Genomic DNA, 23,878 nt, shown 5'->3' with positions numbered 1-23,878 from the left:
TTGCCGTCTGGGTTTGGTGTTAGGGAGGTATCTCGGTGCAGCACACTGCTGCTCACCGCCATGGTCTGAGTGCCCGGTGCCTTTAAACCTTCCTGTTGGTTCCTGTATACCCAAGACTGGTGGTGGCTCTACTTAAAATGGCTTTGCAGAGTGGGATGTGTGAGTGGGATGACAAGCCCTGGGTCACAGAAAACACTGCCCACCCGCCCGACCTCCCCATCCTGCTGCACCCTCTCCCAGCTGGGCAGGGACACCAGGCTGCGCGGCACAGCCATACGGACCAGGAACCGCCGAGGCAAATTCCCAGATGGGACTTGGTCATCGCATCCCTGCCATGAGCAGCCAAGACACAGCTGAGCACCGGGACAGCCCCCGGTCACAGCGTGCCCACCGTCCCTGCAGCATCCACCAGCTGAGCCCCTTTGGGAGCCTTTAACTCCTCAACCGGAGCCTCAAAGTTTAAATATCCTGGGATGCAGGGAGCCTTTTGAAGCTCCTCTAGCAGGAGGCGATTTAACAGCCCATTGCCTCCCTAATACCACCTGCTTGTGTAACAGCCGTGCACGAGGATTTTGACTCGCTCTGTGAGTGATGAGTTTACATTTATATACTGGCCTTTGCTGGAGGGATCCCCATTGGTACTGCAAATACTTGTGTGCAAGCTATCCACATCAGTCACATCACCCCACCTCCGCAACTCATCAGGTCCTCCGAGACAGTCAGAACCACCCAGGGAAAGATGGGCAAGAGGCAAATACAATTACCCCAGCTGGAATTTAGCCCAGATACAGGGGCAAAACCTCCACCCCGGTGAAGCTGCCTAGAAAGCTTTGACTGTCGCACGTGTTTAGGCCATTTCTATCTAATTTGAAAGCGATCGGACAGGACCAGCTATTGTGTTTGTCTCCAGAAAAGCAGAGATTGCTTTCAGTCCTCAGAAAATACCAAATTAGGAGCTGGTGTCGTGTTGTATTTCTCCACAGACAAGTCTTCGGTACCATCCAGCACCCACAGGTAAGGTGCAGCCAGGCCATGGCATCAACCACTCACTCAGATCTGTCTCACAAAATATTTGCAGCTATTTCTGCCCAGGCAAGGGTTGCCATCAGTCCCCTGACCCAGTAAATGCTGTAACCGAGAGGGGTTTCTAATAAAGGCCTGGGAATCGCAGCACGTTACAGTATGGACAGCTTTGCTGGATTAGAAACCTGATTAATGGCCTCGGGGGAGATTAGAAATTGCTATTTTGAGAGGGGGTTTTCATAGCAGGCTCCCTGTAATCGCCAGCCCAAGCAGGACGGTGTTATCCTGCGCTGGCTGTTTTCTGGGCAAGCAGACACTTCTGGGAGCCTGGGGAGGCCAGGCAAGGGAGTAACATTTCTCTCTGCTAATAGATGGTGTTTATGTTTTCTGCAGTGCTCGTTGCTGGCTGACCACAGCAATTACACAGGGGAGTCATATTTACATGTTTTAACTCCGAAACACTGAGCAAACAACGAAAGATAATCATTAACTTCGGGAGCTGTTAACCTTCAGCATGAGTTTTGGCCGGTGAAGGAGAGGTCTGCCAGAGCAAAGTCTCTGTTTTAGTAAACATTGAAAGAATGACGTGAGAAACCCTTTGGTTTTTTATATTATGGGTACGTGATTAAAGGGCATTAATTTGCGTCTCCAGCCTTTATGCTGCGAGAAACTTTTCATTATAGAATAGAGGGGGAAAGGGGGAAAAAACTGCCGCCAAAGCAAAATCCATTGACTTCGTCAGCCTGAGGGAGCAGGAGGAGCAGAGGCGATAAAGCACAGCATCGCTGGAGGGCTATGGGGCTGCAGTTCATCCACGCTCATTTTCTGTTGGCCTCAAACCTGCTGCGGGATTTCAATCGGTAAAGCAGTTAGTAGCAAAGAGCAGCACCTTGTCCTCTGCCCCCGCGGTTTGAGGCTGCACGTCCCGCCGGGGACACGGTAGCTCCCTCTGCTTCGGCAGTGAATCAACCACCGTGAAATATCAGTCTCGTGCCTGACCACAAATGGTCGATGCTGCCCCTGGGGTAATGCGGTCCAGAGGGGAAAGAAGAAGAGCAACAAAAAGCAAAATGCTGTGGACTTTGGACTGTTACGGGTATCATAAAAAAAGCGGGCAACGGAGGAAGAAAGGAGATAAAAGAGGAAGAAAGGCAGGGAAGATAATTTAAGTAGACAAGCAGAAGCAGATTTACAGTCTTACCAGTGACACTAGGTAACGAAGTGGAGCGTGCCATCCAGTGCAATAGTGCTTATTTGACCATCAGTGGGAAACAGACGATTAATTCAGGCCTATAAGGAGATTATGGCCAGCAAGAGCCTCTCGTCCCAAAGAACAGCCGTTTGTTAGGAGAGCTGTGGGTTTCCAGGTGAGCCCGGCCTCGCGCCCAGCCCGGGTGAGGTTTAGCCAGTGAGCGGGGTGTTGGGCAGGGCACACAAAAACCACTTTCATTTGCCATTTAACACAAGGCACGGAGATGAATGGCTTTTGGGGGACCCGAATAGTCACGAAATTTCATCTTTTCCCATTGATTTGCACTTGCACTCTTTCTGCAGGGCAGGCTGTAAGAGATTTCTCTTTTACAGACTCAGCTTTTTCCCAGGAGGCAGGGCCACCCTCCCAGCACCGCAGAGATCCGTGCCAACCCCTCCTGTCCCAGTGCCCTACATACCTTTCCAACCCTGGCTATATGGCACTTTGCACGTGCCTCTCGAAATGGTTTCACGGCGTACAGCAGCTCCGGATCAACGGATCGAAGGGTCACTGTGATAATATCCACAGGTTTCCCCTGCACGAGGCAAAGGATCTAGTTACATTTGTTTAGGAAATATATTTGTTTAGGAAAGCCCCCAGCCCTCAAAAGCACGTGTTTCACATCTGCAACCCAGCTCCCAGATGTAGCAATCTTCCTGGGCCCAATTGCAAAACAAGCTCCTCTCGCCCTTGGCAGCCCTGCTCCCTGTCACAAGATCCCTGACTTCTAAAGGGCTTTTAAAGAAAGTTTTAGAAAAAAGTTTGTTTGCACAGACAATGCACAGAGCTCCTGGAGTTGGGTTTTGGGTTGGTTTTTTTTTTCACTTTTAGTGTTGCATCTGTGTGAGAGTGGCTTTATATGACTCAGTATTAAAACATTTTAAATAACCTCTCCTGCAGAATAAGGCTTATTTGATTTTGCTTTTAAATGGACAAATAACTTGACTCACGATTCAAACACAGCTGACTATTAATGCCACTCAACTCAAAGCTCAAAAAAATTAAAACTTCTACCACATTCAGTAACATGCCTTCCCTGCTCTCATACCGACAACGTGAGCCTTCAGCCTGAACATCCAGGGACTGAAGATGCCTGTGCAGGTGAGCTCTTCTAAGGACAAAGAAACTTGAAGAAATCCAATGTGTGATCAGAAATGGATGTAGCCAAACTCAAAGATGTTATTGGTTGTAATCTTGTATGACCTAATAATCTGCCTTATGCAATAAAGTACAAGGCTACCAGCTTTGACATACATATTGTACAGACATGCGCAGAATAGAAAGGTTACCAAAATCAGTAGCAATCAGGCTGCTGGTTAATTCACTGAAGTTTTAACTCTACAACACTTGTAAGAGCAAGAAATCTTTTTTTCCAGACACCCAAACACCGTTGCTTCACTGTCATCAGCTCCAGGTCTCAAACTGGAGGCTTTTGCTCATAACCGATTTTGTAAAACTAACTTAACTTTCATCAAGTGTAAAATAAAGCAGGTGACCATTGCTAATCATGTCATAAAGGTGTTCTGAAGATTAAATAACATTCGCAACCCTTCTTGCAGGTAAAGGGTGAGCCGTGATGTTCCATGCCATGATGGAATTTGCATACACGTATATATTTTAATGTCAGGATCCATTTTGCATAAAGGGCTAGTTTAGTCCTACCATTGCCTTTGCTTGAGCTAGAACCCTCTGAAGGCTACTTGGGCAAGAAGGGAAGTTAAGCTACGCTATTTACTACTGCAAAAAAAAAAATCAGACCATGCAAAACCTGCCCATTATGTTGTTATGTACTGAAAAACCTATACTATCTGCTTTCTAGAGTGATCTTTACTAAGTAAAATCTTCGGGCAATCAGGTCTTTACATAATGCAAGTATAGATTAAACTGCTACCAGGATCATAGAGCACCTCAGATCCTCAGCTCTGCAGTCAGCAACCTCGGTTCGAATCTTATTCAGCAACACCATAGAAATGAATGAGCCAAACCCTCAGATTAGCTCAGCCTTTGCTAGAGGAGAACCAGTTAATGCTCATCAATTACATGGCTCAGCAGAGCTGCTTCACAGCCAAGGAATTACTTTGTCCAGCCTCGGTTAATCCACAGCAGCTTTGCTTGTCAGAGGCGTGAGTGCCGGCAGCAGCGCAGGTGCTCTGCTCCGCTCCACCCGATGGACCCATCCAGGGAAGAGCCAAGGGGAGGGTGCAGAGGAAGAGACAAAAATGGAAAGAAAACCTCACGTGGGCAGAGCGACCTAACTGGAGCCCGTTTCAGAGGTTAAACTGAGCTTTCCTCACGATTGTCGCCCTGGTTAGGCTAACTGGATTTTGTAAATACAGACCTACTGCTGTCCCACTACAGCGTAACCTTACAGCTACGGTGTTTCATGCAGGGTGGAAGAACCCTCAACCAAGACCACGATATAGTTATTTAACAGGGGGAAAAAGACATCTAATGAAAGGTTCCCAACTTTTAGATGAGGCATCTGCCCATCTCTGTCTATCTGGGAGTCAAAGATCCTCCAGGTATTTTCCAGCTGGTAAGACACGACACTGGAGTTCACATTTCCAGAATTATTCTGGTAATCCAACTGCTGACGGTGTTTTTACAAAAATTTAACAGGAAGTTACTATGAACATCTTGATTATGAAAGATACTTCTGTGTTACTTTAATCGTCATTACTTTGATTAAATCCATGTCAAAAATCAGGTTTTTATTCAATGAATACCATACATCTCTCATAAAATGCCATTTTTGTCCTTAAAATTTTTTCAGATCTGGAAAGATCCCTTTTTCATGCCCTAAGACAGTAAAGCCAAGAAAAGGTTAAAAAGGAAAAAAAAGGAGTCTATCTGAGATGACAGCTTATAAGTACATGATTAAAACAAAGTGTAGTGGGCTATCTTCCATTTTTCTCAAGATGGAAGTATCATATTTGATCTCATATGTAGAACATCCCCATCCCTTTGTGAGATGAAATGATGGAATATTGAAGAAACACCGAGTAACATTCTCAGCCTCAGGCAGCCTAAAGGGGTCATATTTGATGCACTGTTGCCAATGTTCAATAATTGAACATTCAACTAAACCAAATAAAAACCAAACTCCACCCCAAATCCTGCATGAGTCCTTGCTCCCAATTTCCTAATTCAAAGTGTTCAAACGCAAACAACTGATGTTTTGTACCCGAATTCTACGTGCCCTACTGGTTTATCATGCTAAAAATAACTGAATGATCACAATGACATAATTTAGCCTACCTTGGAGTTAGGAGAATTTCCAGGAAAATTGCATTAACACTTTAATACTACCTAGCACACACCTACATCTTGTACTAGCAAGCAAGTCTGATGTGAAGCACTTCCTTGAAAACTATTCCATATGGTTTAATGTGATTAAGGATAATCCTATACCTGTTATTATACAGAAGAGTAAACTAAATCACTGCAATAGTCCCTCGCTACAATCTTAAAAAATTTTAAAGGGTATTTTTACTAACAGTAGAGAGAACTTTGGGGGGGGATTTGTTTAAACTGAGGTATTGGTTCAAATCTTTCAAATTAATATGAAGTCTTTTGAATATGAAGCCTTCCATAATGAAGTCCCAGTTTACCTTTGCTCTTGTAATCACAACCATTAAGATCAATATGACCATTTTCAGCTTAATCTTCAAGAGAAAACATCACTTTGCTTGGCCTACCAATTTACTAAACCATCGATGAGTGCCATAGACTGGATTTTCAATCTGAGAAGACCCTGGGGGTTACAGTGGATGCCAGGTTGAACACGAGGCAAGCGTTTTTTCACTGTAAAGGAGCAAACTACATACTGGGGTACAGTAGGAAAGTAGCCAGCCTATCACGGAAATCATCTCCCTCCTACTTAATCATCCCTTCCTATCCAAAGTTGCTGTTTTGCACATTTTATTTTCTGCTGGAGAACCTGAGAGCCACTGTCATGCCTGGTGCTACTTACAGCTGGTGATGTACTGACATAATCTTTAGGGAAAAGTTCCTGTTTGAACGTTGGTGGGAGCCCCTCAGTTACACATGCAGCACCCTGTGCCTCCTGCAAATACCCAGGTGGAATAAATGGGTCAATATGAAGCCCACTATGACCTGGGCTCTTGGATGGAGAAGACCCATCTTCACTGACTCACAGTGGGGACTTTAACTCCTCTAACACATGAGAAGACCCTTAATCTGATTAAGAGGAACTACAGAAGTGCCTCCCAACTAAACCAGAAACAACAGATTGAGTGCCTGTGCTCAGAGTGCTCCTCTGGTCTACAGCTGACCAAGGTAACTCAACAGAAAGCATACGCAGACTTGCCACAATTTCTCTGAAAGTTAGTTTTAGGGTGTGCACAGACTGACTCTCTTTTTGAAAGCACTTTGCAGAGGTTCCACGATTGGCTCAAAATGGACAAAAGCTCTAAAAGTAGCAACACGACTTTCTGTATTTTGGAAAGATTAGTGAAAGGAAAAAAATGTTTAGTGGCAGTCTTAAAGCCACGTAAAAATCAGATTCAACCCACATTTAGAAGTTTTTAAGAGCAGCTAGGAGCACTGTCTTTTCTCTTGGGCTTTTTCAGAGAATAAAGCATAAGAATTTATTAGGAAGAAAAGCTAGCACAAAACCAACAAGTAACTCAACAAAACAATCGAAAGCTTTTATTGTGATACCTCAAGTAGATACAATATAGTGAAACAACAAATGATGTACAGTATTGCTAGGACAAAACAGCAACACAGCCATGTCACCTGTAAAAGAAAGCATTGTAAAGAGTTTAAGAAACTATGAGGCACAACTCAACTGCCATTTATGACTCATGCTTTAGGCCTTAAACCATTTGTAACAGTCCTTTTAAAAGAAACCTCTGAAGTGTCTGTTCCTTTTCCAGTAAGCGTTTATGCTGCTGGTTGGCTTAACATGAGTCTCAATGAAGTACAATAAAGTGTCCAAAAAGTTTAACAATAATTTGACAGCTTCTTCCACTCATCGCCATTATCAAAGAACGGAGATGTTTGAAATTTGGTCTGAGAGACTGTAGGTCACTACTGTTGCAACCTGACTGCTGAGATGAGCATGCAGAAAAAGCTCCACAAGCGTTACTCAGAGGAAAGTGGAAGTCCACCAAAAATGGTACACAGCGTTCATGAACTCTTGCACTAACTTGATACACCAGTAAGAAATACAGATGACCATTTGGTTATGGGCACAGTGATGACTATTTGTCAGAATCTCTGAGGCCAGATTTTAATTCAAAGAAATTTCATAAACTGTATTCCTCCTCCTCTCCCATGGAGTATGAAAGACTGCAAGCATGCAGGGCATACCACTCAGAATGGCCATTATACTAGGCCTGGCTAGTGGGAAATTAAGATGGAATTATAAACAACTTCATTAATACAGTTTGTCATCATATAGCTTACAATGAACAAGGGAAATTCATATCCTGGCCCTTTTTACTGGCAGATAAAATTGAGATTACTAGACTGCCAAAAAGCATACAGCAAGAGTGGTTAGATGATGTGTCAGCAATCCCTCCCCCAAATTCTGCAGCTTATTTCACAGCAAGTTTGCAACTTAACAGAGTTTTTATAGATGGCAGCATTGCCTTTTATTAATCAAAAAGGTACTTAAGAGTGACCAGCCAAAGAATAAATAGTGTTTGGAGGCAGACTCAGTTCTGGAACACCATTGTTACAGCCATTATTTTGGACCTAAACAGAGAATGTGTGGTCAGAATACTGAAGTCACATCAAATTATGATTAATTATTTTAGAACAGGCATGGCTTTAGAGGTTCAGAGGAAAAAACTTTCAATACATATATGTTTTTGCTAGCAAATTCCTATGCATCCCAATGAACATTTCTTCTAAGCCAGCTCATAGTCAGTTCATTTGGTCCAAGAAAGAGCCAGCAAGAAACAAAGGTTCACAAAAGCTTTTTGTTACAGTATATAAAAAACAAAATACAAAATAAATGTTAAGACCAACAATAAAAATAACCAGTACAAGTAACAAAAGTGCTCAAGTTGGAGGGGAAGTAAACTTGCCCAGAGCAAACACATACAAACTTTAAATATAATCTTTAATATATTACAAAAATTGGTTAGAGGGAAAATGCTTTAGTAAATTTTTTTTCAAGTAAGTTTATTTTTCTTTCAAATGACTGCTGGAGGGTTCAGTGACCAGACTGACCTCTTCACATCAGCCAGCAGCCATTGCTATCTGGATTCTACTTTCACCAAAACCAATAACAAGAACTCTCTACATCTTTACAAGGGGAGAAAATAATCATTGATGCTGCCAAGCAACACAGGAAGAAAATTCATGTATTCCCTCAATAGAATGAGCCTCAAGAATTGTTACATGGCAGCATGAAATAGCAATTCTGTACTAGTTCTACTCTTTACTCCTAAGCGTCCACTCTTAAAAGACCAAAAAGAATATTGCTTTGTTTGGTTCTCTTAAAAGCCATAAACATCACATATAGATCATTAACTCTTTATGCCAGTAGTCTGAAGCTCTAGGTGCTAAGCACTTGATGAAGTCCCAACCTTTGGCATCAAAGTTAATTAAGGTTTTGGTGAAAATGTCCAGTTTGAAATACAAATAATGCACTGAAGAAAGAGGTTGAATTTAAGTAAGAATCAGACTGTGTTACAGGCAGCATTAACTTACTAACAAGAGATAGCCAAACCCCCAATTTTAGAGAAAAATCTTTAATACTTTACATATTTTCTTTAATTTCAACTCTCTACTGAAAAGCAGCCATTACTTTTGTCTTCAGTCCAGTGTACTGCTTCAACAAGCCTGTAGCCAGGAAATAAGAAAAGCCCAAAGATACACAAACTTCACATAAGCCTGTTCACAAGTATCAACATTGCAACTGGACTTCGAAGCCAACACAAACTTTTTGCTGATAGACGTTTTAGTGCCTTCTTTGTTGGCAATATACATTACAATGGAGGAAAACAAAATCCCAAGAATTCCAGGTCAAAAAAGATCAAGAGACAGGCAACACCAAAGCCCATCTTGCATCAATGACATTGTTAAAAGGAGATTTTGAAGCCTGATGATGATGTGAACATGAAGTAGTAACATGTAAGCCACAAAATCCAGATTGAACACAACTGTACTACCTCAGGTCTCTGGACTGAAACCCAAGAGCTTTAACTACTTCTCTAATTCTTACATTTTTAATTCATAGGTATAGATCACTACAACATCTTGAATGCAGTTTAGCCAGCCTGCATCAGAGAATGCATACACATGGGTGAACTCTCTTCTCTCTCTTCCTCTCCACAAAGACACCGGAAAGCTGGTTTTAAAGGATTTGTATTGCCCCTACCCATTGGCATAGTCTTTCGTGTATGACAAGATTTCTAAAGTGCAGCAGAGTTCAGAAAGCCTATCGGATTCCCAAAAACGTTACAGCAGCAACAGCACCTCTGACTAATTTTGTAGGTGCCATATTAGAATTGTTATTGAGAGAAAATGATTTTGTATTGCAAGGCTTCCATATTGTTCAGTTATAGTACTTACGAAGGGTTTTTTCCAAACATTTTGTCCTCAAGCATTAAAAGGATTAAAATACAAAAAGTCTTCAGAGACTGTTTAATTTGCAAATAAAGTTAGCAAATTTACGTAGAGCATTTCTTTCACAGTTGCTCAGAATTCGCATGCACAGATACCAACAGCTAATATTGTGCATACACTTTCCAGAAGTTTCTCTCATTGACTCACTCCATTTCAGAAACAGCATGAGAACAAAAGAGAAGGCGAGTTTCATATAAATTTTTATTATAAAAAAGGTACTTGGGGATGATTTAGCCAGCAAACCAAGAAACCCTTTCCCCACCCCCAAGTTTTAAAAACTATCTTGTTATTTTATGAAAAACCAAGTCAAACTTCCCTTCCCTCTTATTACCCCTCCTTTTCCTACAGGTTCTATATTAATTCTCATGTCATAGGCTCTGGCCATTTCTCACAAAAATAAATATTTTTGTTCAAATGTAGCAGAAGCAGAATACTTCAACAAGTTTCCTTGATCTCAACCTCTTTGTCCAGTGCATTAGGACTATACAGTTACATGGAACCAGCCATAAAACTTTACCGATGCACAAGTCCCTGTTACTGGCAAAGGTACAGTACCAAAACTTTTTTTTTAATACACTGACTAATTTTTTTTTTCCAAAATAGAAGATGCATATATTTTTCTGCCTTTTTAATCTTGCAAGCTATAGTTTTATAGTTTTTATTTCTTATCCAGCAAACTCCTTAGGGAATATGTTGGTCTTAAATGAACATATTCTATAGCATTACTGATTTAAAATCCTTCTAAGGTATTTCATTAAGATACCAAACCTCTAGCATAACATTTCCTAACAACTTGAGGCCTGCTAACTTCAGTCAGTGCAATTGAAATATTTTTTTAAAGTGAGCACTGTACCTTTAACCGATTCACCTACAAGATGTACATAGGTTGTGGTACACTCAAATTTAAAAAAAGAAATTAATAACTACAATACTGCATCCTCTTCACTGCCAAACACATCAGAAATTGCTACATATAAAAAAGCACCCCATCCCATACATTCTTTCAGACTGCTCAGATATAGAACTTCTACAGGACTGGAGTGTAGGTGTTTAGGCAAGAAGCATGCACAGCAGAAGGTAGCATTAAAGGCATAGGTCAGAGATAGATGCTAACCAGTAAAATCCGTTTTCAATTAGTGAACTGTTTCTCTAGTTTGAGAGAGTTTAGAAAAAGGTCATCCAAAATGTTCCAAAACAACTGTTCACACAATAATACACGTACAAAAAGAGGGAACTTACACAAGGAGAAAAGGCAAACATGGCCTGAAATAGCCACTTACACTACACTACTCATTTGTGAGGTTTCAGAGTTCAGTGATATTCTCAGGGCCACTCTAGCCAAGCTCTTCCTTTACTTTGCGTTAGTCTTTGTAAAGCATGTTCCACAGAATATTGTCCAAACAGAAGGAAAAAGGTTATGATTCACTCCCAGCCATTGTCTTTTATCATGTGGGCAAGTTCAATGATAAATTTTCCTTCTTTGTATTTCTGACTGCTCTCAAAAGCATGTTCCTGGAAAGAAGAAAAATCAAGACACTGAATTAAGCTGGGGAAATTAAGTCTTTTAAACATCAAACTTGCATTAGAAATACAAACCAGGAGACATTCCAGTTAACATCCCATATCTGTTACACCAAATCAAGGGCGGGAGGGAGGAAAGAGAGGATAAAGAGGGTTGAGAAGGAAATAGGAGTAAAACTTCTCATCAGTAGATCCACTACAGAACAGATCTTGTTCTCTCACTGCTTAGGGAATTGTAACTTTTTTTTTTTTAAGTGAAGGTTAGGAAACAGCGTTATTGCGTTCAGTTTCCTCATTTGCAGAAGAAATGTAAAGAGAGAATGGGAGCCTTTTCAAAAGCTCTCCTCTATATTCATCATCAGAGGGAATGCATTAGAACAACTTCTTTCTAGAAGATCTGAAGCTATACCAAATCAATGAAAATCCTACATGCAACACCCAAAATCTAACATTTTCAAAACATCAAACTTGAAACACAGCTGCAAGTGTTACAGTTAACAGTGCAAGTGCACAGGTAACTTTGCAAACAACAGAATCAAGTTCACATTAGTTGTAAACAGTCTAAACATGCTCAGTACCATTTATTGTAATTCATATTTCTGCTATATGAACCAACTTTTGCAACACAAGAAATTAAAGACACACTTCGACAATTTCTTCCATCCAGTTTAGCGTATGTCATTGGTAATCTTGCAAAAAGATATTACAGAAGTATTAGATAACTGTAATAGCACCTATTGCTCATGCTTGTTTTGCAGTCCAGAATAAAGTCCTTATCTACGACAGCATTCCAGCGGACATAAGGAAGCAAAACTATATTACAGTCTGATATATACGAAAGCACTAGAGCTAATTCACCTAAACTATCAGTATAGGTGCTACTCAGTGGCCTAACTCAAGTATCTGTCCTTCAACTTATAAACATTTATTGAAAACTTAAGTATATCGCTTACATATTTCCATCCAAGAGTGGTTTTACAGTTTTCACAATAGATATCTGCTACAGCATGTAAACCTGTCAGAAGAACTCTCTCCTCTGCTGGACCACAGCCCACATTTACCCTGGGGGGGGAAAAAAAAAAAAAAAAAAAAAGAAAAAAAAAAAAGGAGAAATTACATTTCTTACCTGTTACCCACCTTTTCTCCAGAAGACAAAAAATAGTTTAAAAAAGTGCCTAACTTATTCAATGCCGTAAAAGTACTTCCTCTGTTACACTGAGCTGACGGACAGGAAGAAAAAAGGGGTTTGTTTTTTGTTTTTCAAGTGGCTAGTCTGAACAGCAAACTGATGCCCACTTACTCCCATCAACAAAGACAGGCTAAATAGTTAAACTTGCAGAGAACAGAACACTAAGCAGTACCTGGATGCCTCTGCAGTTTGGGGCTTTTCTTCAAAACAATTTGAGACCTCTATAATGGAAGTCTGTACCAGTAAATGAGCACCAACAGCTGAATTTAGAACCAACTCCAAAATAGCAGCAAGGAAAAAGCCTCATAAATATTTCTTTGCTACAGATCAGCAGACTAATGATGAATAAAAAGAGATATCAAAACAAAACATCCCATGAAATATTGCATCAAGCTAGTTTCTTCATGAGTAAGAGTCTATGCAGAAAACATGAGGCAAGACTAAACCAAGTTTTTAGACAGTGTTACACAAGAACAAAATTTTGCCATTTTTGCTGTTGTATTACCAGATTCTTACTACTACAGCTATACTAGAAGTCCCAAGTCACCACTAAATGACTACATATAAAAAGAATTTCAAGGATCTGCAATCAAATCCTTTGCAGTTATAGTTCCATTATCTTGGTCTAAAATAGACTAAGACACTTAACTGCATTCTTTTCCCAAAATGCTGCAACACAAAAAAACTGCTGAAAAATAAATACATCCATTAGCAAATTCAAAGAGCCTTATATCATGGGTAGGACATGCCTAAAATTGCAAATATTAGGCTTGATAAAATCACCTTTTGCCTCTAGCACATTTGCAATATTCAAGGTCATTTAAGATGTACCAAGTTTACTGAAACATTAACCTGTAAATGTATCTATCGCACTGGAAAATTCTTCTTTAGACTACAGCAGAGTTGTCTAGCGTGACTTTACAGTGACACAACATATTTTGACTTCACAGTAACTCTTACTCAAGACAGTTACCATTCCATACACAAACAGAATTTCAAATTAACACCCGCCCCTAAGCTTTCATCTATTAGCAGAATTACTTAAAATATAAGATAGACTAATATGTGCAAAGGGATACTTGCAGATCACCTCAGTAGTCTTTAGTAACTATTGCTGGTCAGTAAAGCCAACGTTAAAAAGAAAAGGGCAAAGTGCAGCTACGTTAATTCCTACTGTTTTCCACTTACGAAGCATACCAAAAAAAGTACACTCTGTAGGTAGTGTGCATAACCATAACAACATACTTACACAGAATTAAAGAGGTAGGCTCGTCCCTGGCTTCCCTGGAAGGACTGCATTAAAAAAAAAAAAATTGCACTTGTTAAAAAACACAAAAAACCCCACCAAACAAAAAAATAGTTCCAGAAGCGTGTGTTAGTAAGCATATAAACATAATACAGATATAAACTATTTCAGATTAATTACTTTATACCAATTCTTTACAGGAAAACCTGGTCAAAGTTTTTACCCTTATTAGATTTTTAGCAACTATTTTAAGCTGTTAAGTATTGCTGTTCAAAGTCATCCGTAATGCAAACAAAACATATTTTTTTCCTACCCCTCTGCAAGATATCAATGCTTATTTTCCTAGACATCATGCTAATTAAAATAACTTGCTTTTAGCGCAAAGGGAATTATTTCCATCTCCTCTGTCCTTTCCTGGTGCACCCAAAAGTTGATCTATTTCAACTTCATTGCATCATTTGGTGAAAGACCAGTGAAATTCTGGACCAAGCATAAAACCAGTATACTGTATTCAGGAAATGCATCTGAGCAGTTTATAAGCTCAGCTTTATTTTAGTAAAACAACTGTTATCATCAAATGCCCGAGCACTGCCATATGCTTTCCCATCTCTCACATTCCTGATAGACTATGGACAAAAGATGACTGTTAGACTTCCTTGGCTGAATCTAAATTAATGCTTTAGTTCAGAGCACTAGCACAGTTCTGAAGTAAAACGCCTAATCAACCACACTTACTGGGGGTTGGTTTGGCTTGCAGAGCAGTTTCAGTGCCTGTGAACTACATCTTTGTTCCTTCTGTACTGAGCTAAGCCAGAAGCTCTTCTACTGTGCACTCTACAAACGCTAATGAAGATATAAAGGCCTGCACCTATGACCAGACAGCCTTGAGCTACAAACATCCTGGCAAAACTTAACTTGTGAGCAGACTAGATTCAGCCATAGGTAAAACATTCCAAATGTACGTAAGACACACCACTGCTTTCATCTGTTGATTTGTTCCTTCTCTATTGAACTACTTGATAATTTAGACATAGCCATCATTTCCCATTCAAGCAGGATCATACTGAAATGTTTTAATTTTTTCTCTTCCACGCTGAATTCCATTTAAAAAGATCCCAAAACTGTCTTTATTTCTTTTTTTCCAGAATTTCTCTTCCCTGACCTACTTTCAAAGAAAGTTAACAATTTTATCCAAGTGGCAGAGAAAGTACCATTGTTTTTAAGAATCCTTGCAGTTCTAATATTGAAGATCAAAGACCAACTTTTCTGAAACCTACATTAGATCAACACGGAAGGTTTTTGGAAGGAAAATCTCACCTTGAGTATTTTTTAATTGTTTTAGTAACATTAGGCATGGAACCATAGGTAGAAGGACCCTTCTGCAACAGATTCTTCTTCTGACATTTATTTAGCTATATCATTAGAAGTCACTTGACACCAAAATAGATATTTTGCCAGTCAAATGATTAGCAACACAACACCAATAACTGTTGTAGCTTAGCTACTTAGAACAGTTTGCAAAAAAAGATGTAAAAGGGAAATGTATAAAAATGAACACTTTGATCAACATTAACCAGATTATATACTGCAACAAAGAATGTTAAAAGAAATCCATGACTCTGGACTACTGTAAGTAGCAATGGTGGCAGCGTAGTTACATACAGCCCTTAGCTACTCATAAAACCTCACCTTAAGATGAGAAGTTCTACTTAACAGTTTATAATGTTAATATTTTAGTATTATTTTAGCAACCACTTAAAAGAATTATTAAATGGAGATTTTTATCAACAGAATATATTTCTTCATCTATAGCAAAGACAAAAGAAAAGGTACTCTCTGCATTAGCCAAAACTGCAAGTCTTATTTTTCACAAGGCAAGGAAAAAAAAGATAGACTATGCAGTACAGTGAAAGCTAAAACTTCAGGTAGGACTGACCCTGAAAGGAGAGACTCAGTTGAGTACAGAGTCCGAACAGCTCTGCCAGAAAGTAATCCTTACACCTACCTTTAAAACAAACAAAAGAACCCCACCACCAATAGTTCAGTTCTCCCAAGATACTTGAACATGCATCACAAAACTGGCAGAATGGTACAAAAGCTACAGTCTTTAGTGTCTATAGACTAAACAGTGCTCTCTAAATTAAAGCCTGTGTCTCTCAATCATAACAAAGCAGAGAATGCTTACTGCAGATGAAAACAAAAACTATTCACGTATATGCTCTCAAAAACTGCCCATCAACAAATGAGTAACTAGCCTGAGTCAACTACACATGAATTTAGTGACAACTATTGTTGTGCAACCCCAGCATTTAAGAAAAAGCAAAGGAAACACTTTAAAGGTCCTCTTATTCATTAGGAGTAAACTTAAACTAGCACTTCCTTGTTCCATGTACCCGAAATGAAGAAAGAGAACTTTCAAAGCCATGATAACCATTCTTTTTGGTTAAGCTACTGTAAAAATTCTTAGGTTGCAGTCATTTTTCCCTGCTTTAGAAACTGTTGTGAATTAGAACTCACAAATCCTTTTTCAAACTCCACCAAGAAATACTCTCTCCTATTAAATTAATCATGTGCTAGTTTCTCTATTTACATGTAATCACACATGCCAATTGCATGCAAATTGATGGGGGCGGGGGGGTGTCAGGTCCTACACAGTCACTTTTTAAACAACTTACATGCCATACTTGAAGCTCCCCAGCTAGATGGGAAAGACGACGACTCCAGAATAAATCAACAGAAGACCTTTTGAACTATGTTATGCAATTATTTCTGCCAAGTTTATGTTTAGTCTTGACTTACTATCACCCCATAAAAGCTCTCCTTTGACCCTTGCATTTCTCAAAATTAAGCAGAGGGCAGTAACACGATACCAGGATAGCAGAAAAAGCAGCTCTTCCCCTCTCTTGTTCCATAGGCTGAAAAAAAATTCTAGCTAAATGTAATACACAGGTTGGAAAGTACTGCTTTAGTTCTTCTTTTTTCCCCAATCTATTTTTAAAGATTACTTTTCTTTTCTTGCATCCTTTGCTTTGTTGCCCTCAATAGGCTGTACTCTCCTAGGTTTTTCCCCCCCTTCAGAAACGGCCATCTTCATTACCTTCTAATTTTCAGGATTATCAGGACAGAGTGGAGGGAGAAGCAACACAAAACAGAACCTTTTCCTGGGACAGTGGTTTTAGAAAGAAAATCTGTTCACAAACACCCCACTGTGAAAAGCCCCTCCATTCCCACCTTCTTTTAGCTTCCTGTTAGCGGAGTTTGGCCAATTCATTTCATACCATTTTTCTTAGCTGCATACATGTTTAGAGGCTAAATATTATATTTACATGCCATAGAACAATCGCTTCTTTGCCCAGCTGCGAAGGGCAAGTTCCTCCACGTTTACATCACTCACAGATAACTTGACAGCAACCTGTAGGAACTTGTGTTCTTGCCTTCTCAAATACAGAACCTGGGTCTAGGCAACTCAGACTTTCCTTTAAATTCAGTGTCCAACCACAACATCAACATGTCATTGAGTATTTAATGGTCTGTAATCCACCTATGTGGAATCCTTATACACTGACTGAAGTGAAAGCACTGTAAAGATATCAATTTTTAAATTCCCATACCTTTTAATTTTTCTTATGAATTTCTTAACTTATCAGAGCTTGGCAGTCATTGTTTCTTACTCACATGAATAGCTAAGGAGATTTTTTTTTTTCTCCAAAAAAACCTGTATTCAGACAACACAAAAAAGGTATACATCTGTCCCATATGCATTCTCTTGATCACAGAATATTGATTAGTTATAAGAAAGATTTACTATCAGAGCTCCACTTCCTGATGCATCCTATTACTAGAAATGAAAAGAAGACAACTCATTTTGGCACTTGAACTGCTCGCTAAACTTGTAACTTAGCTATAAATAGTATTTTGCATAACCAGAAAAAAAATTAATACTGAAGAAACATTTGTTTTTACCAGCACTAAGTTTCTCACACTCTGCACTGTATGATTCAGTTATACTGATAGGAATTTTAAGAGACTGACAGGTTAAACGCCTTGTGTGTCAACTCCTCAAAGGAAATGAGAGAGGAGAGAGTATTTTAAATGGCAATGCCAAGGACTAACAGGCATAACTGTTCAAACCAGTCTCCAGACAAACTGCTCTTCTACAAAATAAACACCACCTATGCAAATGCAAACTTTTACTTTGCAAGATTTCTTTAGCACTTCCAAGATTACTAGCACTGTACATAAATCATAAATAAAACAGAACATTCTATTAAAACTGAGTCTCAAATATGCGCCTCACCCAGTAGAGAGGAATTGGAAGATGGTGGCAAGCATGACCAACTTATCAGTAATGACTCACATCAACCACTATATTTCCTTAGAAGCTGGGCAACTTATCAGTTCAACTAATATTTGCAGTTAAAATAAACTTGAAGTCTGCTCTTCATAGTACTCAATTAATAACATTGCATTGATTTATGAGCTAACTTTTTCCCTAGAAAATCCACATCTTTGACTAGCTGCCCATTCCTACAAGAAGATCTAAAAGATCTGTAACTTTTTCCTGTTCAAGCACAGTTCAAAGTATCTCAAATGTCTGATAGCATAAGTAAAACTGTACAATGGAGCTTAGGAACTATACTAAGGTCGACTACAAGAATAGTTTGGTACTATGATCTTTTCAAGCCATCTGACAGACCTCTGTCATCAATACATTTTGTAGTAAAGAAACTTCATAAATGTTTCACTTACGCACTAGTACATACCTGCAGAATTTGATATGATCTATACTTCTAAGCTAAACCCGTCATTCCCTCTAACACCAGGATTAGCTATTTCACCCAGGAGAAAAGGAAGTATCAGTTAAGCAGAACATGTATTTACTGCCCTAAGGCATACCTAAGGGCATGGGTGGGGGAAGGGAAGCTACTAAAAAGCTTATGTAATTAATTATTCCCCACAGATGGAATTAAGATTGCATGGCTAGAGATCATGCTCCACAGAAAACATCCAGAGAAACTGCCATCTTAGCATGTATTAAAGGTATGGCAGGCATTATTATCAGCAAGTCAGAATAGCATTAACAGTATCTTCCTTAAGGACAGCTTGCAAGCTACTCTTAACACGGAAAAAAAATTTTAAAGAACGGAAACGAAAAGTCCATAGAGGGTTTTTTGCTTCACTTTGCGTTTCCTTTCATTTGCTAGGGTTCACTTTATAAGCTAAGATAGGTCAACCTGAATTAGTATTCTGAACAAATATGCAAATCAAAGAAATATTACTGCATGATTCAGAAGACAGTATTCTTAGGGGCAGTATTCTTAAGGTAAACCAGAAACACATACAAGTCCTCTGATGGCTGAAATTATCTTCTCAGTAAGATGCATCAGAGACTAAGGAAATCCTGTCACTTCAAGATTTACAAAAATAAATTCAGAAAATTGAATTCAACATAAGCTACAGACAAAGAAATGTATCAGGGAAAAAAAAGATTTGTTCCATCTGATATTACTCTCAGATCCAACTCCTCAATACTGCAGACAAGTAGAGATAATGCTGCTCAGCTGCTTACTATGCAAGTTCTAGATGACTCCATGGTAAGTATTAAAAATTTTTTTTGAAAGTACATTTTCATTCAATTATTTACTGATTTTAATAAAGCAAGTTATAAAGTTCAATATGCAGAGAATAACCTTAAAAAAATTCTATCCCAAAACCAGCATGCTTGAAGATTTGGCAAATGTTATCTCCTGAAGTGAAGACTTTGTCAAGCTGGACAAGTTATCTTGAGCTATACAGCATCTTGAACATATTTCAGAAATAATTATGCCAAAACACCCATAGAGAACACTTCCTTGCACACTTTCCAGTTCCTTTAAGCCTTCAAATCTATTCTTGGATGTTTTCCAAAGATTGCTTCTCTTCCAAAAACTAGATTATTCCCCAAGAGGAAAAAAACAGAACCAAAAAAACCTAGAAGCCTCTTAAGAGAAAAAAAATTATCACCAGAACATTTATGAAATTCAGCCCGTTTTCCAACTTTTTCAGCAGGGAACAAAAAAGGCCTTCAAAGCATACAACAGGCCCAACTATCGTTTCCAAGTACTTCTTCTATCATAAGCAAAGGGGGATTACCAAATTGAATCAAGCTAAGAACAGCACATTTATTTAATGACAATAAACCCTTAAAAAAATTCCTCTTGAACTCATCAGTTAGAAGAGGGCAAAACCACAGATTGCTAAGCAAAGCTAAAAACGTTCTGGCATCTATTTAAGCAGAAGACTTTTCCTTCTCTTCAATAACATAACACAGCAGGCATACTGAATGCCTTGGAGAACTAAATTTAACTACCAAGATTGTTCTTTTACCCATCAGGTGCAAGGATTTCCCAGTGAAGTCAATGACAGTTAGTTATGTATATATACCTTTATGCAGAACTTGCTCTTGAAAATATTGACACATCTAGTCTTGTCTGTGACTTCATATGACTTTTTCCCCCTCTGGTCAGATATGCTTTGCAATGAATGAGACAGAAGAAAGTGACAGAATTTATACAGGCATCTATACAAAGTAATCCAAATTTTCTTCCATCCCCAGCATTAAGGCACATTGCAAGACAATTCAACAGTCTTTCAAGCAGTTGAGTAACAAAGCATTATCCTTTGCAATATATCCACTAGGTTCCAAGATTTCTATTACGTATTTATATTTCTTCGTAATTTCTTGGACCATGCCTGAATTTCTGAACAATTACTGGAACTTACTGGGTACAAGCCATTCTCAAGTGCTCTGGAACTTATGTTCTTCAAGCAACATTTGCCTCCTATAAAATCATCTACTGCTAATAATCACTGCACATTGTCTACCATTTCCAAACAAAACAGAAGAAAGCTCTTTGAGTTAAGCCTTTCACAAAACTTACTGTAGAATTGCTTTAAGAGCGGCATACATATAATGTTTTGTACAGGCCACACAAGTGGCAACCTCCCCTGGACTTCAAAGGGTCTTGTAGAAGTTTTCCCTCAAAACTTAATTATGTCAATTTTTTAAATTGTTGTGATTTTTAAAATTATTAACAACATACATTATTCAGTTGCTTTTTATGTGCCATTTGAACATTTTAAATCCAACAAGCAGCTCCTATGGCATCAATTTTTTGCCTTGCTCTTTATTAAGGCCTTTCGTTGCTTGCTGATAGAGGTTACTTTTCATCTGTGCCTGTAGTCAGTAGTAGGATACGATTCTAAAAATATCCATTTGCTTCTTTAAACAAATAAAAAAGCTGCAGGTTCTTCCCCTGTCCTCTGAACATCCGCCAGTGTAGTGAAGACCTGTATACTCCTTCTAATAGCACTTTTAAAAAAAAATGTTAAACATTCACTTCAAAGTCTTCACCAAAAGAAACAGAATCCAGTACTTGCAGACTTGTTAATAATGCAAATCAGTAGTGTCCAAGACATGCCTAACACCACTTCAAAGTTACACTTATTTCAATTTCTACAGTTTGTTAGTTCTCTTATTATGTATCCTTCAAATCAGTTTCCCCCAAGATGGCCGAGTTCTAAATTACGGCAACTGTTCGTACATGTGTTCAGCTGTACAGACTAGTGTTTGTCAACATCTCTACTGCTGATGACCTCCTAGTTTGGGACTCTTATTCTCAACCAGCTTTCTTCTTATTGCTCCCCTTTCTCCTAAGTTCCTCCCTAGATGCAGAAAACACAAGGTTATAGAGTGACAATACCTAGAAACGTATGCTCTAATGACTAACATCCAAGCAGATTTCAACACTAGGCAACACATGGAGTCCTTTCATAGCTGCAGAGACAACTAAAACTACAGCTAACAATGAATTCACTTGTGCAGGTAGCACATTTTTATACTGTCTTATCTGTCTGCATTCTTATTCCAAAGTCATTGCCAAGACTCCTGGTTGCCATTTTATCATCAGCAAAGGCACAAGAAAAAGAGCTTCATGATTAATTCTAAGGCAAGAAAGAGATCCTTCTGCTCAAACAGAACAGAAATAAAATGAAAAGGTGATTCGTGTACACTGCCATCCTTGTCAGATAATTGGCATCAACAGTTCCCAAAAGCAGAACTCCGAATCTATATTGAAGTCTGGTATTCCGAGGACCAGAATCAAAGGGATGATTGGCAGAAATACACAGCGCTCCTTGCTTTTCCATGACAGACCAACATTTAAGAGAAACACCTCTCATTTCATAGCATAGCTTATCTTTTCATCTTAAAGCTGGAAACATTATAGTGTCAAATATAACAAATGCTTATACCTCAAAGCACATTAAAAAGCTAGTTGTAGCTGCTTTAAATTAAGAGTGCACCATGTATTTTGGCTCTCTTTCCCTGACCACACATAAGAAAGCAACAATCACCACGCACCCAGGAAATGCAGGGTGGGGGACACGATACCCAAATGAAGCACTTACAGCTAGGTATCAAATACTGTTTGCCTATATCTGCTGACAAGTATTTGTGGCACTTGGGTTCTAGAGTGAGGCTGTATAGCAAGCATTTGGAAAAAAAGCAAGACAATGTGTAACCAAAAACTGTATTTATTAAGTGTTACACAGAGCTTTACCTTCTAACTAGACCCTCAAAGTAAGGCACAGGGAGAAAAAAAAAAAAAGAAGAAACCCCACCAAAACCCAACAAAAACCAGGTTGAGCAGTCCAAGTCTCTGCTCCATCAATAGATCAAAACCAGCACAGGAACTGCACTGTTCTTAGTTAACTTTAGATTGTATAGAATCAACTTGCTACACCTCAGGTTATTTTAATGCAGCTGGGTAGTTACAGTAACTAGGGTTCTAGATACTGTTAGTATAAATAAATACCTCTCTCATTGTACATAATGTGCATCAATGAAAGGACTTTGAGAAATTCGGAAAAAAGATCCATATAAAAAACAGTACTGAGGTACACTCATCTGTTAGTCCTTTTACAGTTCCAAGTTATGTCTACACATGTTGTCTAGGATATTTCTTCAGTTTTTATTTCACAGGTTAACCTGTGTTTTCATTGAAAACAAATCAAATCTTATTTCCTCCCACCACTCCCCCTGCCACCCCCCAGGCCAGCACTACTTATTTTTAATGATCCAAGTGTTATCAAACTACTGCTTTGCAGTTGTTTCCATCAGAAGATCTTCTCCAATGGTGGAATATATACAAGTTAAGCTTAAAGGAGGGTGGGTTTTTTGAAGCTATGTTCCAAATACAAGTACAATAGATGAGAAACATTCTTTTTATTTTACAAACATACAAATGGATACACCTCACATTTAAATTTATTTCTTATTATCACACAGATTTAGACAATAAAATATGTTGAGAAATCCTAAGTTGACAGAATACGCATCAGCTGTCAAATAAGCATATGGTCAACCTGCAAGTACACAAACTTTTGTAAGATGCCTTCACGGAAAACTATGGAAGCCAGAAATAAAGCAGAATCCATATCTAACACCCTTCCCAACACCATTAGAAACAACTTGGAAGTATTTGCATTTACTATATAGATTGGGTTTTTTTAGTTCTCCACGTTCTTTGAATTGAAAATTTGAAATTTTTAACATTTGAAATTATTTATGAAGCTGTAATATCAACACATTAATTGCTTAATAATATATTCAAAATATTCTGCTGACCAAAACTCCCAAGACCTTGGAGAACAACTGGCTCAGATGGTAACTGTGGCAGTTTAGTCAACATGCAAAAAAAAAAAACAAAAAAAAAACCAAAACCACCAAAAATCCCAAGTCCACTAAAAGAAAAGCTTCTTACTAAGTAATGTGTGCTTGAATTGCATTTTCTTAGTGAATTTATACATCTCAAGAGACACAGCTAGCAAAGTTTCATTCTTCCTGTAGGCAGCTACAACCTGAAGTTCAGGAAAGATTAACCACTCCCACTAGCTTTTGGCCCAGGACATGCAGTGAATAATGAAGCTATGATTGCTTGTCATTTAGAATCCAGTGTTGTCAAAAAGACCCCTTATACTCAAATTCTGAAATCAGCATGGA

At 38.8% G+C, this 23,878-nt stretch overlaps 1 protein-coding gene across 2 annotated transcripts in view; it reads right to left on the bottom strand.

Moving 5' to 3' along the window:
* Positions 1-6,924: 6,924 nt before the first annotated feature.
* YPEL1 (yippee like 1) overlaps positions 6,925-23,878 on the bottom strand; it is a 23,062-nt gene continuing 6,108 nt past the window's right edge. For both annotated transcript variants that reach the window (XM_049805804.1, XM_049805805.1), the window contains exons 3-5: positions 13,840-13,883; positions 12,355-12,463; positions 6,925-11,392 (exon numbers count right to left, since the gene is read on the bottom strand). In XM_049805804.1, the coding sequence (XP_049661761.1) occupies positions 11,303-11,392; positions 12,355-12,463; positions 13,840-13,883 (243 nt within the window). In that variant the 3' untranslated portion in view covers positions 6,925-11,302. The remainder of the gene's footprint in view (positions 11,393-12,354; positions 12,464-13,839; positions 13,884-23,878) is intronic.

The sequence above is a fragment of the Accipiter gentilis genome, chromosome 7, assembly GCF_929443795.1.
Source record: "Accipiter gentilis chromosome 7, bAccGen1.1, whole genome shotgun sequence".
Taxonomy (NCBI): domain Eukaryota; kingdom Metazoa; phylum Chordata; class Aves; order Accipitriformes; family Accipitridae; genus Astur; species Astur gentilis.
This window is presented reverse-complemented; position numbering and strand designations above follow the sequence as displayed.